The following is a 14,080-nucleotide window of genomic DNA, read 5'->3' as shown; positions in this document are numbered from 1 at the left end:
GATGGGACTGGATAGGATTGGATGGGATTGAATGGGATTGGAACAGGATTGGAACAGGATTGGATGGAATTGGATGAGATTGAATGGAGTTGGGTGAAATTGGATGGGATTCGATGAACGTGGATGAACGTGGATGGGATTTGATGAAATTGGATGAGATTCGATGGAATCGAATGAAGAAACAAGGCAAGTATGGAAGATCAAGAAAGACGAAGATGTGAAGATGATGAAAAGCGAAGAAAGACGATGCTGGAAGGGGGCAAAGAAAAGGTGAGAAGAGAAGAAGTGACGGAACGATGGAGATGAAAACATTAATTGTTACTATGGTCGTTATAGTAAACAAAAAAGTATTCCTCTTTGGTAAATTGAGCACAAAATTTACACCACTCAGTGATACAAAATAACATCCAAACCCCCATCATAGGGCATAGTGACCCTTCGATATCGGCTTCCAGGCGCATCCAAATAATCAAACAGCTCCGCATACCCAGCCGCCGCCTTCAGGGTATTGTCTGCAATGATCATTGCACCTGGCCTGAAGGATGGCTCAACCAGTCTCAATGCTGGCAGTGCAAGCGGCGTCCAGACTAACGGATCAATCAGCAAGTCGTCCAACAAACCTCTACCCCCGCAACTCAAATGGAATATTTTGTGAAGAAGAAAGCTTACTATCCAGAAGCAGGAAGTCCACCGTCCCAAGATCCTTTCCTAACGTCGCCCGGAGATCGCCAACACGGAGATCAATGACACCTTGAATCTCTTCGCCAGCTTGCTCCCAGTTCTTCTGTGCTTCCGCAGCCTTGGAGACCTCCTTCTCGGTGGCGATAACCTTGGCAGTGGAGGTTCCTCCACGGGCAGCGTTTTGAGCTGCGGCAAGTGCAAGATAGATGGTGCTCACGCCGAAACTTGTTCCAGCTTCGACAATTGTCGTTGCATTGGTGCTGCGCAGCAGGTGATAGATCAGCTCAGCCTTGTCTTGGTCCAAGGCGATAAACTTGTCGCGCATGATGTTGTCGAATTCATTGGTCGTCTGGCCTGGGAGGGAAGTCCATTCTATCTTCGACTCCTGGCTCAGTGATTGGGAGTGGAGGTCCCCCAGAAAAGATAAGAGGCGTGGGGAAGCTGCTAGGGGCGGTTGGGGCGCCATGATGGGGTACTTTGGACGTCCACAATGTTCGTTCTGATCCCGAAGATATGATGAGGAATCTTGATCAGTTATATAACGATCAACCTTCAAATGTTGGGATACAGAGCGGTATCTCTGCACATGTGGATATGGCGGCTATATTACTCGTGAAAAATGCACACGTGTTGCAGACGTTGCAGACGTGTTCCAGACCGGCACCGCCGATGGAAACAGTGAGTCAGAAGCTGAACGATCTGTGCGGAGTAGTATGATGTCGCACCGTCTCGCACGGTTGTTGTCTCGGCACTGCAGGACCCACTTGGAAGTTGGGGTGTTCTGGCGGCCAGAAGTCCGGACCCTTTGAGTCATTGTTACCGCCCATACGTTATGATACCCTAGGGCTTCGGTATTAAACGTGGTACTACACAGCCGCTCTGCTAGGGCATACCGACTAACCGGGTGCTTCCATAAATTACCATGTATTACGGACCCTCAGAGCGTAGCGCCCGGTTCGTAGGTACATCTGGCTAGCAAGTCGCCTTTTTTGACCGTCATTGGAAGCGCCCTCAGTTTAGAGCTTATTTAGCTTTTTGAATTATCTGATCAAATTATAGTATTAATCAAAGACCTCTTAGGGTTTCTCCAACAAATCTGCATAGCTGTTTAAAGACCTCCCGATCAGATTAACCATTTCCCAGATGTAATCTGCCGTGAAAAGGCGCGCCCACAAGCGGGTCACTGCTGCACTAAGTCTACTGTTAGTGGCAAGGAGCCACTCACGGGAAACGCCATGCTGCACCTCCATGACCATTTCAAGAACAAAGTCTCTTAAGCGAGTCTCTTGTTCCGTCAGCACAGGATCTGGATCCGGCCCCGTTACCGCTTCAAGCCACTTGGCAAGCACAACAGCGCATTCGAGTGAGCATAGCGCGTGTTGGTTTGACCATAGCGCGACCTGTGAATGCGCCACGTACCCAATGCCTAGCTTGACAGGTGTGCTAAGTGCATGGGCACAGTGCAGTGCAGCCCGAGTGAGCCGATCGCCACGCTGCACGGAAAGATTGTCTTTCAGGCTCTTAGCTATTTGAACGGAGTCCCAGGATTGAAGTTGCCGTGTAGATCCACAGTCGGCACTTAGTCGGATATATGCTAACCGGAGCAAGGCGGCTGACGTGAATGACAATGGGCCATGGGGACTGAGTGGGTCGATTGATGATTCCTGATTACGTTCCCAGAATTGACACCATCTTTCCAAAGCTTGGTCGAATATAATGAGATCAGAGGTTGGTGCGATGCAAGAGTTGAGGCGGTTATTGAAACGTGAAACGCAAAGACGGCTCGTTTTAGTCAGCAGCCATATATCCTGCAGCAAGGCGTGGATGAGCACATATCCGCCTAGGGACGAGAATTGTTCCATGTCGCTATGAGGATTGAATAGCGCCGATAGTGCATCTTGAAACTTGGGTTCTCCAGGACTTTGGCTGCGAGCCAATTGCCACATCTCGGGACTAGATGCCTGCCATTCTCTCTCGGTGCACGGCAGATCAAGAGTAACTTCTTCCGTGAGAATGACCGGGGGAATATCAAAGACAATGGTGTGGATATTAAAAAAGCAGAATACAATCAACTTTGTTCGCTTGACTTGCTCGCGGAAAATCCAGCTTGTCCAGCTTCCGTCCTGCTCGGGCAGTCGGTTGAGACCTCCTTTCCGCACAAGGGCACCCATGGTGCTTCGAATGGACAAAGCTTCGTAGTATGGTGGATCATTTAAGAACCATGATGAGACAGATATTAAGAAGAGCAAAGACTGAACCGTTTCAAGCATGTCAAGACTGTTCGCATCTGGTTCAGGCAGCGTACCGGACTGGAACGTGCGTCGTACATGTTCCAGTGTGACTGGTTTGGCGATTTGGTACAGTCGCAAACTGGTATCTGGCTCACGGCAGTACCGTGCACCCAAAGCAGCCATAGAGAGAAAGAGTGGAAGAGACATAGATTCAACCTGCAGAGTAGGTTTATGCACAATTGGATAGTGATCGTGATATCCCATTAGATAACCGGTTAAGCACCGGGATAAAGCATGACGAGAGGGCAAAGACGGATCTGGAACTACATTCGAATAGTCTGTTAAAAGGTGGAGAATTTTTTCTCGACATTGGGCTGTCACAGGCAAGAACCCTGTAGGCTGCCTTGCCTTGTTGGCCGGGGATTGATACCCCTCAGGCTGAAGAGATGGTAGTTGCGCACCATGTCGCGGTAGTACCGAGCTTGATGGCGTGGAGGCTGGCTCTGTTGGCGGGCCCCTGTCGGAGGTTTGTTCAAATTCCGTAGTCACAGGAGAATACTGTAATGGTGGGAACAAGGGAAGTGGCTGAAAAGCCGGTGAGAAGGGATGACTTGGCAAGGGGACACTGTCTAGGAAAGAGGTAAAATCATTGTCGTCGTAAGCCCCTGCCGGAAATGCACCCATTGGATATCCAAATTCGGATCCCTGCAGAGGCATAGCGCCAGTTTGCTTTGTTGGGGGATGGTCCGAGTTAGATAGCTGAGGGCCGACCAGCGAGCCTCGGTGTACAGGCATGCCATCCGTAAATTGGTCACTTTGCCCCGGCATCGGAAGGCGCGAGTGTCCATGATTAGCCACGACAGATGCCAAAGCGTCCAGGCCATCTAGACTTGAACGAGCTGGAGATGGTGAAACTGTCTGATGGCTTGCGGGGCTCGCCCCCTGATGGGCGAGTCGCTCATGACGGGCGAGCAAGTCTCTACATCAAAATTAGATATGCACGATGACATTGCAATATTTGAATAGAATTATGCAACGTACTTCCGTGTAAAGGCTTTCGGGCATTGTGCGCAGACATACGGTTTTTCTTTAGTATCTGGCTTGACGTTAGTGGCAAATGGGGTATCAGATTGGAGAAGTACCCGTACGGGACCGGTCATGACGTTGGAGATGCTCTAGACGCGCAAACGCCCTGGAGCATCGCTGACACTGATAGGGCTTGCCATCCATGGCTTCATGGTGTGACCACTGATGTTGCGCAGAATGGAGGGGGTTTTTGATTAGAATCCGGGGAGATGCTGACCAACTCCGGCGACATCATGTGCTGCCGCCAACTGGTGTCGTATACATAATTGGTTAGTACATTCAAATACACTTTCAAGCTTATACGTGTCATACTACTAGTGCATACTGAATCTCGCATCTGGAGATCTGCTCAAGAGTTCAGATCACGTCTCGCTCCCCAAAATCTAATTCTTGTTTTCTTTTCTTTGCTAAAGTGTGTTGTAGATTACAAATGATGCCTCGGAGATTTCCCCGAATTCCTCCAAATTGGGGATCGTCATAAAAGCGGGGACTTTGCCATTAGTAATGAGAAAAGTCAAACCGCTGTTACTTTAGTTCGTTCACTAACTGTCAAATGCTCGGCTAAAGGCAGGATCCCTGCATAATGATTGACACTCCACTAGTTAGTGTTGGACGAAGTACTAGCACTAAATCTAGTTGGAAATCTACATCACCGATTCAATGTTGGAATATTTAGTATGCAGAACAACTCAAGTACGATAAGAGTAATCAAGTAATCGCAAGTTAGCCACCAAACAGCTTTGTTTGGATAGTAAAATTGGAGAAGGCGAAAGCCCGTGTTCCAGTTTCCCCAATTTTATTTTTCAACGATGAGTCTTTCGACCCACGCTTGTTATTTATACAAGGTCTGATCCCATTTTACAGCCTGTCAGCCCAAAGTAAAAGAGGTTCATGCCAAGGATATATGTCCTCCGAATCACCTACGGTATACATGGCATTTGAAGCTTCTACACTATCCAAATCTGGGTCCGTAGTCACTATGGACAGACGCGAACCCAGTACCGACTCCTCAGTGGAGTCGAATGAGATTGAGTATCTCTACCTTGAGCTAGAGACCCCGCTCCCTACACCATGCATTACTCTACCTCCATCTGCGGGCCAATCTGCACCACCCGAGGCTCCAAGCTTGGAAAAGTATACTTCGCCATTCCTATGGCCGCAGTGGCGAAAATGGATGATGACTTGGATTGCCTGCGGAGTGACAGCGCTGGCGGGTTATTCTGCTGGCGAGGTCAGTCCGGCATCTGATGAGTTGACTGCGAAATGGGGCATCAGTGCTGTGGTGTATAACCTCAGTATTACGATCTTTTGTATTGGGTTTGCCCTTGCGCCTATGATCCTTGCCCCATTTTCGGAAATTAATGGTCGCCGGCCTATCTTTGTTGTTAGCGGCGTCGTTTTTGTTGGTATGCATTCTTACTATACTCATGAGCCATGTACTGTGAGAGATCCATGATACTGACGATTTTTTTTTCCAGCTTGTCTTATTGCATGTGGAGGAACTCACTCATTCGCCGGGTTGCTGGTCGCCCGTTTCATCCAGGGATGTAGTGCTTGTACGTTCTCGCTTGATGCTCATGATTATAGGCCTAGCTAACGAATTCGCAGCCACGTTCTCGACTATGGTCGGTGGTGTTATTAGTGATATCTTCCACGCGCATGATCGCAACACCCCGATGGCCCTCTTCTCCGGCGCTGCATTGTTCGGAACTGGCCTGGCACCTATTATTGCTGGTGCGATCGTCACGCGTACCAGCTGGCGCTGGATCTACTACTCGCACGCTATTGTGTCTAGTGTTTTCGTTGTCATCATTTACTTCTTCTTCAAAGAGACACGCGGTAGTGTGATTCTGAGCCGCAAGGCCAATGCTCTGAACAAATACTACGAGAAGCTTGAGGAGGCGGGCCATATTGGCGTTATCACGGTTTCCGAAGACCAACCTGAAAAGCAGACTATCCGACGAATTCGATGGAAGGTTGAGAGCGATGAACAGCGCGCTTCATTGCTTACTGCAGTCCAAATCTCAATTTATCGTCCTTTCCGTGAGTTTTCGAATCACGCCCTTCTCATTTGATCTTTGTACTAATATGGTATGCTTCATCTTCAGATATGCTTTTCACCGAGCCTGTGGTATTCTTCTTCTCCCTTTGGGTATCATTCAGCTGGGCCACTCTCTACCTCCAGTTTAGCTCGATTCCTTTGGTCTTCCGCACAAACCACAACTTTACCGTTGAGCAAACCGGTGCCGTTTTTACCTGTAAGTCCAATCATTCCAACGAAAAAAAGAGAAGAAGAGAGGGGGAAAAAAAGAAAACTTCTGACACAAAGCAGCCCTGTGTGTCGGTGTCGTTATTATTACACTTATCAGTATTTACCACGAATCAATCGCTGCGAAATTCGGAAAGCTGCCCTCAACCGCCGAAGGCCGGCTATACTTTGTCTGCATTGAATCCATTCTCCTACCGATCGGTCTATTCTGGTTCGGCTGGACTTCCTACCCGTCTGTACCTTGGATCGTGCCTACTATTGCAATCGGTTGTGCGGGTATGGGTATTTTTTCGATTTACCTTGCGACATTCAATTATTTGGCAGACACATACCATCGCTACGCTAGTTCGGCGATTGCGGCGCAATCATGCTGTAAGTTTTCAAGTCAGACTTAGCAAGGTCGTTTTTGAATTTCAAGCTAATCTTGGTTCCTAGGCCGAAATCTGCTTGGTGGTATCTTCCCATTGGTTACAAGTGCAATGTTTACGAACCTTGGATATCCCGAGGCCTCCAGTCTTCTGGGTGGAATTGTGAGTTGGAGCTCTTCTTATTTTATTTTTTTTGCTAGGGACTTGTCACTAATACGGCGGATGCAGGGACTTGTTCTTACCCTCGTGCCTTGGGTATTGGCTTTCTACGGGCCAAAGATTCGCGCCCGTAGCAAGATGGCTAGTGTAAGTTTCCCTCCAGAGAACGAAGTAGTGGACTTGAGCTAACTTAGAATGTCACAGGAGCTGAACAAGTGAACATAGATTGTTGAAAAAAAAGTTCCGATAATAGAAATAGATTAATTTAGATGACTCATTGGATCCATGCAGCATGCAGGTTCCACAACATTAATGCATCCATACGAATGACTTCTTACGCCCCAAATATGATGATGCATCGCCCTATCAAAGATCTACATAGTCACGTATGTTAGGATGTAAATGTAGGATGCAATTCTCTTAAGAGAGATGCTAACATGAATGCATGTGCTTGGGCCATAATTACACCGGGATCAAATGGAAATGATCCGACAAGGCCGATGCAAGGCCACACGCAAAGCCATTCCCTTGATGAATATGACGATCCGATGCAACCGTTAATATGGATTACTCGTGAGACCTCCTAGAAGTCTGTACACGAGGTTTGGGACGGTATGATGCATACCGCCCGTCGTCCTCACTGTCACTTTCCATTTGATCCAAGATACGGTCGATTTCATCTCCGGCGTGATATTCCAACCCAAACCCAGAGGGCCTGAGTTCAAAGCTCCGGCCGTTATGGGACTTCTCGCTCAGTGAGCTTTGACTGTGATAGTCACTTGCTACACCATTCGAGAGCGAGTGAATTGACTCATTTAAACTGAGTTGCGAGGCGAGAGGCTGGAAAGGGCGCGGACTGGAGCGGTATCCAGAATTTTCTGGACTTGACATGAACATAAGTGTCTCGATTGCATCTTGTTCCATCGCTGTGCTTTGAGAATGAGTGCGAGATCTATAGACCTCATGCTGCGCAGATAGCGGCATGCGTGCAGAGGGGGGGACATGTGGCGTCCCTGGTTCTAGCATTGGAGGGGATCCCAGAGTTTTAGTCAGGGAAGGCTCCTGCACTGAATGGTGTCTTCGATGATGACTGGTATAAGGACTGCGATCAAACGGCTTGGTAGCCGTATTTGGATTAGGTCGGCGTCGCCGTGTATCCCCGGCAGATGATATGATATCGACAGGAGGCGCTAATTTGGGTACTTGAAGAAGTTTTCCAGAGGAAATAGCTGACTGAGAACGGTTATGAGAGGGGAAGTTGCGAGGTGTAGGTGTTGATGATGAAGGTTGTGGATGAGATGTTGGAGTTGCGCCTTGGGTTGCACCATTTGGTGTCGGCGGACTTGCTGATGAGAGACTTTCCAAGCCTTGGATTGCAAGTTGAGTTTTATTGTCACGCGACTGTCGGGACTTTTCTATCTTGGCAGCAGCATATGAGAGACGTGTGCGAATATGGACGGACAGCTAGACGCATGTTAATATTGAATCGCACACGACCACGAGGGCATTTTTACCTGTGCAATTCTGCTTCCATGAGCCGATGATCCTGTGCTCTTTGAACGCCGCCGAGCAGCCGCTTGAGGGTCGAACGCCTGGGGCGTCGCGAGACTCGATATGGTTTTGACATCTCCAGTGGCTGTTCTTTTGTGCCCTGGAGCAAAGTGCACTTCGTTTGTCGACTGCGAAGTGGAACTCTTCGGAGACTGCTGCGGGGACAAAGAAACGCTGCCCTTTTTTTCTGAAGTATAGCCGTCTATTGATCCACTCCCATTGACCGAAAATTGATCTTGAGAGTCCGAGTATGTTTTGGGGGTTTGTGCGTCTTCGGTAGAGGACTGCGAATTTTCAATTTTGATAGATTGATTGTAGTCGTTCATCGAGGAGGAAGGAATGCTGGACAAAGAGTCCGTGAAGGTGCTCGCGGATTGTGGCTCAGGTCGACGAGCATCGGCAGACGTGTCGCTGTCGCGTTCGGATGACTCGACATATGATGGGAAAGCGCTAGACTTGTCATTAAAACGGGAATCCAACCCATCTATATGCAGAGATAGCGGTTGAGGAGATCGAGGGACCTGGATTTGTTCCGCACGAGTTGGGGCTCCTGGCGCTCGTGACGTTGAAGTGTTCACAGACCCGGCGTTCGCACTGGCCTCCACATGCGGAACCCCGCGACTAGACGGAGCGTGGTGGAGGTCATTCATGGCCGAGCAGCAGACTGTAGGAGGAGTCGGTCAAGTAAAGTGAGACAACAAGGAAACCGGAAACGACCAACACGCGACCATGCAGCAATTGCGAAATTACGCGGCCACGAGGGGATCTAAACACGCAATACCTAAGCAAGTTGCGCCGAGTCACCGCATGGAGACGGAGTACCGGGAATGTCCGACGTGAAGCGACCAGAGATGTACCAAACAGACGGTCAAGATCTGAATAACTTCGAGGGCGGGTGTGTGCAGTGATGTTGATGCGGGTATTATGAGTATCTGCCCGATCCAGTGGCGATCGACCAGAACGCGCAGTGGACAACGGTCAACTGGCAGCCTCTCCCACAGATAATAAAGGACAGATTCGGGGGGGGGAATTGGCACAAGACTAGGAATATGTGATGAATCTGGATTTAGGGATTATGAAGAAGAACAGCAGGAGCCAAACACCGAGTTTTTCTCCGGATTTGCTGGAGCGGAAGTCAAATTGTCGCCTTCGGCTTTCCCTCTGCGGCGACGCGTTCGAGACACGGTCACGTGCGGCGGTGCCACTTACGGGAATTGATCGTTAAATACGAGACTTTCAGTAAAATAAATATGATCTATTAAAGCCATGACTTGGTAAATTGAACAGGGACATGTGTTCAATGTTGTAGGTGGATTGATTCCCCGAGTCTAGCCCACAAAAAAAAAAGACATACTTCAAATGTCAAGTGAAGAAAGAATCAGAGATAAACCGCGGGAGAACAATCCGCCCATGCAGATATTCTCGCTGCAGTTGACAAGGATACTAGTACGGGAGTAGTGCCTAGTGCATGCAAATTTCTTTCAAATGTTCGTCGTATTAGCCTTCAAGTTCAACCCATATGTATTAGCGGCATTCCAAAACAAAAAATATATAGAAAAAAAAAGTCAGGAAAATTCCCCATGCAGTAAGTCATCGCTCACGATCGAAGCCAAACTACTCATTCGATTTTAACAAGCGCAGCACTATAGATTATGTCAAAAGGTTCCGGCGGAAATGCCCCACCAACCCCGCCCAGGCAACTTTGTCTAGCTTGATTAAGGTCCCAAATGCTTCGGGACTAAGAGGCTCGCCTGCTCTTGAGGGCATGAAAGAATGGCTATTACTGCTTGGACATACAGTATGCACCCGAGTGCTTTAAATGCATTCGTCTCTACTCGAAACCCGCTTACAGAGATCAGCCCATAGTCATCGATAGTTTGAACGTAATCCATGTCGCCGGAACGAAAGGCAAAGGCAGCACATGCGCCTTCGTGGACAGCTTCCTACGTGAACATGGAAGAAATAATGGAATCACGCGAAAAATTGGACTCTATACATCGCCAAGTCTGTGGCCGCAGAACAGAATCCGGATCGACTCAAATCCGTTATCAGAGGAACTGTTCTTCCAGCGCTTCGAGGAAGTATGTGTTGGCCTGTCTCTTGATCCTGATGGGCTGTTCCCTGCAAATACCAAGAGACCGGGTTTACTCCAAATGATGGCCATTGTGTCATTCCACACGTTTATTAAAGAAGGCGTGGATGTTGTCATTTGCGAGACGCATCACGGTGGTCAATTTGATGCCACGAATTTTGTTGATCGTCCGGTTATTACTGCTATCACGAAGATTGGAATTGATCACGTTGATAGTTTAGGAGGATCTATCCAACATATTGCTTGGCACAAGAGTGGGATCTTCAAGGACGGAGTCATTGCCTTTTCTGTTCCACAGGTCCCCGAGGCTGAAGATGAGATAAAACGCCGAGGAAAGGAGTTAGGCGCATCACCTCACTTCATGGAAAATGCCAAGAGCACGTTAGTCCAATTTGTTACTGATGACATTTTTGACACGATACAGCCTGAACAGCAAGAAAACTGTGCACTGGCTGCACAGATCGCTCATACATTTCTGCAAATGAATGGTCAGTCTCTCCAGGAACAGGACGTTCAGGAAGGCATCTTGAAGTTTCGTTGGCCTGCTCGCTTTGATATTGTCGAGTTTAGTGGGTGTACTTGGTACCTGGATGGAGCGCACAACGAAATGAGCATGCAAGTTGTCGGAAAGTGGTATGAGCGAGTGGCCAACACGAGGTAGGTGTCATTTTGTTGTGGAAAGACAGCTGAGCATTTCTAATAGAATAGCAGGCCTACCGGAGTGCTTATATTTGCTCATTTCTCACCGGAGAAAAGGCGTGAGTGGTCCAAAATACTGCGAAACCTGGGAGAAACTTTGCAAAGGCCAGTACAGCACGTCGTGTTTGTCAAGCAAATTGAATTTGACGACAAACTTAGCTGCACAGAGGAGCGGCTACAAGCGTATGCTCAATTCTGGAAGGAAAATTGGCCCGAAAGCACGATTTATAAGGCAGACTGTGTTGAGGACAGTATCGAACAGGCTAGGAATATTGATCCAGGGGCGCAGATCCTGGTCACAGGAAGTCTGTATCTAGCAGAAGCAGCTCTCAAAATTTTGAGTAGCGAGAGTGAGCCTGGCAAATGTGAAGTTTGTACTCACCAAACATGACCTTATCCATCGATATCGGCGGGGGAAAGAATGCAACACATTAGGTAGGCCCGATGAATAAGATTTGAAGATTTTGGATCCCGATATGTATATAGAATTGGCCGTTCAACAGCAATTATGTATAGAACTTTGGAACTCATTGGTATATAAACAAAATGACTGTATATCCCGTGCTGCCTTGATTAAATCAAGAAGCTTAAGGGCAGCCACTAGAAGGGTAGTTGCAACTGCTAGTCTCGCCACCTCCAGAGATCGAAACTCCAGAGAAGGTAAAGTCCGAGCAACTGTCGCTACCACAAAGAATGTAGTAATCCATTCCATCATCGGTAACAGTACCAGTAACATCAATGAATGAGACATTGCTAATAGTGACACCATTGGTAGGGTCTCCAGTAGCACCGCCGTTCAAGTAGTCTTGCTGGACATCGATTCCATAATCGCTGATCTCGGAGAGAGTGATGTTTTGGTAGATGACATTGGAAATGCTACCAGTAGTATCGGCATTGCTCTTGATACGGCAGCCGTTCTCGCTGTCAACAATCTGGGAGTTCTTGAAGGTCACAGTGTCGACGACGTTGTCACTCTTACCGCCGACCGAACCAATGCTCAGACCATGGCCTCCGGAGCAGTAGAGGTTGTCGATGACAATATTGGAGCCACTGGTGACGGCAACGCAGTCATCTTGGTTGTATACGGATGTATCCTCGATGGTAATGTATGTGCTCTTGGAGATATCGAAGCCGTCGGTATTGTGGCCTGCTGGGTCGCCGTCAGAGGCAGAGTTGGCTGAGTCTCCGGCAGTGTTGTTGAGGATGAGACCGGAGATGGTGACGTGGTCAGCATCTTCGATCTCGAAGCAGTGGACTGGATAGTTGACGATGTTGAGGTTGGTGATCTCTGAGTAGTAGAAATCCTTGACGACAATGAAATGGTCGGGCCTTCACAGAAGAGGTCAGCAGGGTTTCTTTTTATTTTTCTACTTTGCAGTTGGTTCGCTCAACTGGTACTTACTTGTCCTGTCCACCATTGGAGCCTTCGCCGTCCCAGTAGGCTTCACCGTTACCCTCAATTACGTGACCAGTAGCACCGGTGATGGTAATGTTGGTTCCGGAGATGACAATTGGGTCAAAATCGTCATCAAAGGTGTCACCAAAGGTCTGCCAAAGTCAGTGAATACTCAAATACAGAAAATTTCTTTTTTTATAACATACGGTAGTACCAGCAAAGGTGACTGAAGCACCGGTCTGAAGGCTCGACAAGTCAATGGTGCTTGAAGGAGGCGCATACAGGTCAGACAGTATAATATTGGTACACGATGCAACAGCCGAGGAGAGCGAAGCATATTCGCTGACCACACAGGCCGATCCGGTGACAGAAGCAGCCTCAACGGAAGCCACAGAGACCGCGGAAGTTGTCGTAGCAGTTGTCGCGACAACGGCTGCGGCGGTGGTACTCGGGGCCACAGCAATAGAAGAGCTAGAAGAGCTGCTTGAAGAGGTAGACGAGGTCGAAGAAGCAGAAGACGTAGAGGCAGGTCGAGTAGCTGTCACAAAAGTAGTTGGCAAGCTCGAAGTGCTTGTAGTGGTAGTTTCGACGGGCGCAGCAGATGAAGTACTGGTTGTTGCAACGGCAACAGTGGTAGGCTCTGATACAGCCTGCAAGTAATGGTTAAATGACTGCCAAACGCCATTGCAAAGAAAATGTTTCAGTAATTGCTTACGCTAGCCGAATCAGTCTTCCAAGCAGTATCGAGACAGCTGCATGCGCTAGATAGATGCTTCACATCATTGTCGCAAGCAGAAGCAAAGCTAGGAAGACCAGTAGTGGCAGTCACAGAGCTAGCTGTGAATGTAGCACAGAACTCTGCAGCCTCAGACCTGGAGGCAGTGTACGCAGAAGCACAGGCATGCGTAGCAGGATTGTTACATCCCAAGGCTAGCAGCGGAAGGAAAGAAAGAACTAGCGCGCTGCGCATAGTGAAAAGAGTGTATAAAAAAAAGAGTGAATAAAAGTGAAAGAAAACAAAAGAAGAAAAGAATGATACAGGATGAAACTCGAGCAAAAACGTCTACAAGTAGGATTATAAAGACTCTTATAGCGTACAAATCCAGGGGAATCACAATCTAGTTCAAACGCCCAGATGCTGCATGACGAACTGGGTCCACTTGGCAAAGCGTTGGGCGTTGTTCTAGATGGAGAGCTCGTAGGAGATTCCGGCAAAACTCTGCCGACTGGCGTTGTAAATCCACTAATGATATCCCTAGCCACTGGCGCTGTCTACTAAATGTGGATGTCTCGTTTCAAATGCCCCGAATCACACTAATTTGGCGTTATGGAGACACTTAACCTTAAGTGGATAAGTCAAAAGGGTCAAAAGTACCGACCGGAGAGGTACAAGTCCGGCGGCACCAAGCTATCAGCGATGGGCGTTTCATGTTGAGAGGGGCAAATGCCAAGCTCAAGGTCAAGCGAGCCAAGTAATCTTGACACTGAAATCTGGTGGAGCACTCTAGCAGCTGCAAAGCCAAGTACTAGCAAGCATCAGTGAAACAG

General features: G+C 48.3%; 6 protein-coding genes across 6 annotated transcripts; 2 read left to right on the top strand and 4 right to left on the bottom strand.

Moving 5' to 3' along the window:
• Positions 1 to 387: 387 nt before the first annotated feature.
• On the bottom strand, positions 388 to 1,147 carry N7466_007465 (O-methyltransferase; the record flags this gene model as incomplete). Its single annotated transcript, XM_057166854.1, has 2 exons — positions 388 to 587; positions 670 to 1,147. 2 exons carry the CDS (start codon positions 1,145 to 1,147, stop codon positions 388 to 390), a joined length of 678 nt encoding a protein of 225 aa, XP_057019895.1.
• Positions 1,148 to 1,757: 610 nt separating this feature from the next.
• N7466_007464 (transcription factor domain-containing protein) lies at positions 1,758 to 4,072 on the bottom strand (the record flags this gene model as incomplete). Its single annotated transcript, XM_057166853.1, has 2 exons — positions 1,758 to 3,891; positions 3,954 to 4,072. 2 exons carry the CDS (start codon positions 4,070 to 4,072, stop codon positions 1,758 to 1,760), a joined length of 2,253 nt encoding a protein of 750 aa, XP_057019894.1.
• A 905-nt stretch (positions 4,073 to 4,977) lies between these two features.
• N7466_007463 (MFS transporter) lies at positions 4,978 to 7,013 on the top strand (the record flags this gene model as incomplete). Its single annotated transcript, XM_057166852.1, has 8 exons — positions 4,978 to 5,404; positions 5,477 to 5,554; positions 5,607 to 6,041; positions 6,107 to 6,256; positions 6,331 to 6,639; positions 6,703 to 6,797; positions 6,864 to 6,941; positions 6,999 to 7,013. 8 exons carry the CDS (start codon positions 4,978 to 4,980, stop codon positions 7,011 to 7,013), a joined length of 1,587 nt encoding a protein of 528 aa, XP_057019893.1.
• Positions 7,014 to 7,361: 348 nt separating this feature from the next.
• On the bottom strand, positions 7,362 to 8,995 carry N7466_007462 (uncharacterized protein; the record flags this gene model as incomplete). The annotated part of the gene is made up of 2 exons (XM_057166851.1): positions 7,362 to 8,258; positions 8,309 to 8,995. The coding sequence occupies 2 exons, from the start codon at positions 8,993 to 8,995 to the stop codon at positions 7,362 to 7,364; spliced, it is 1,584 nt and encodes a 527-aa protein (XP_057019892.1).
• Positions 8,996 to 9,925: 930 nt separating this feature from the next.
• N7466_007461 (uncharacterized protein) lies at positions 9,926 to 11,098 on the top strand (the record flags this gene model as incomplete). The annotated part of the gene is made up of 2 exons (XM_057166850.1): positions 9,926 to 9,930; positions 10,198 to 11,098. 2 exons carry the CDS (start codon positions 9,926 to 9,928, stop codon positions 11,096 to 11,098), a joined length of 906 nt encoding a protein of 301 aa, XP_057019891.1.
• Positions 11,099 to 11,723: 625 nt separating this feature from the next.
• On the bottom strand, positions 11,724 to 13,502 carry N7466_007460 (glycoside hydrolase family 28 protein; the record flags this gene model as incomplete). Its single annotated transcript, XM_057166849.1, has 4 exons — positions 11,724 to 12,465; positions 12,539 to 12,684; positions 12,739 to 13,182; positions 13,248 to 13,502. 4 exons carry the CDS (start codon positions 13,500 to 13,502, stop codon positions 11,724 to 11,726), a joined length of 1,587 nt encoding a protein of 528 aa, XP_057019890.1.
• Between the last annotated feature and the right edge of the window lie 578 nt (positions 13,503 to 14,080).

This window comes from Penicillium verhagenii, assembly GCF_028828195.1.
Source record: "Penicillium verhagenii strain IBT 33310 chromosome Unknown utg000007l_segment0_segment0, whole genome shotgun sequence".
Taxonomy (NCBI): Eukaryota; Fungi; Ascomycota; class Eurotiomycetes; order Eurotiales; family Aspergillaceae; genus Penicillium; species Penicillium verhagenii.
The sequence above is the reverse complement of the archived record's forward strand: the minus strand, read 5'-3'. Positions and strand labels throughout refer to the sequence as shown.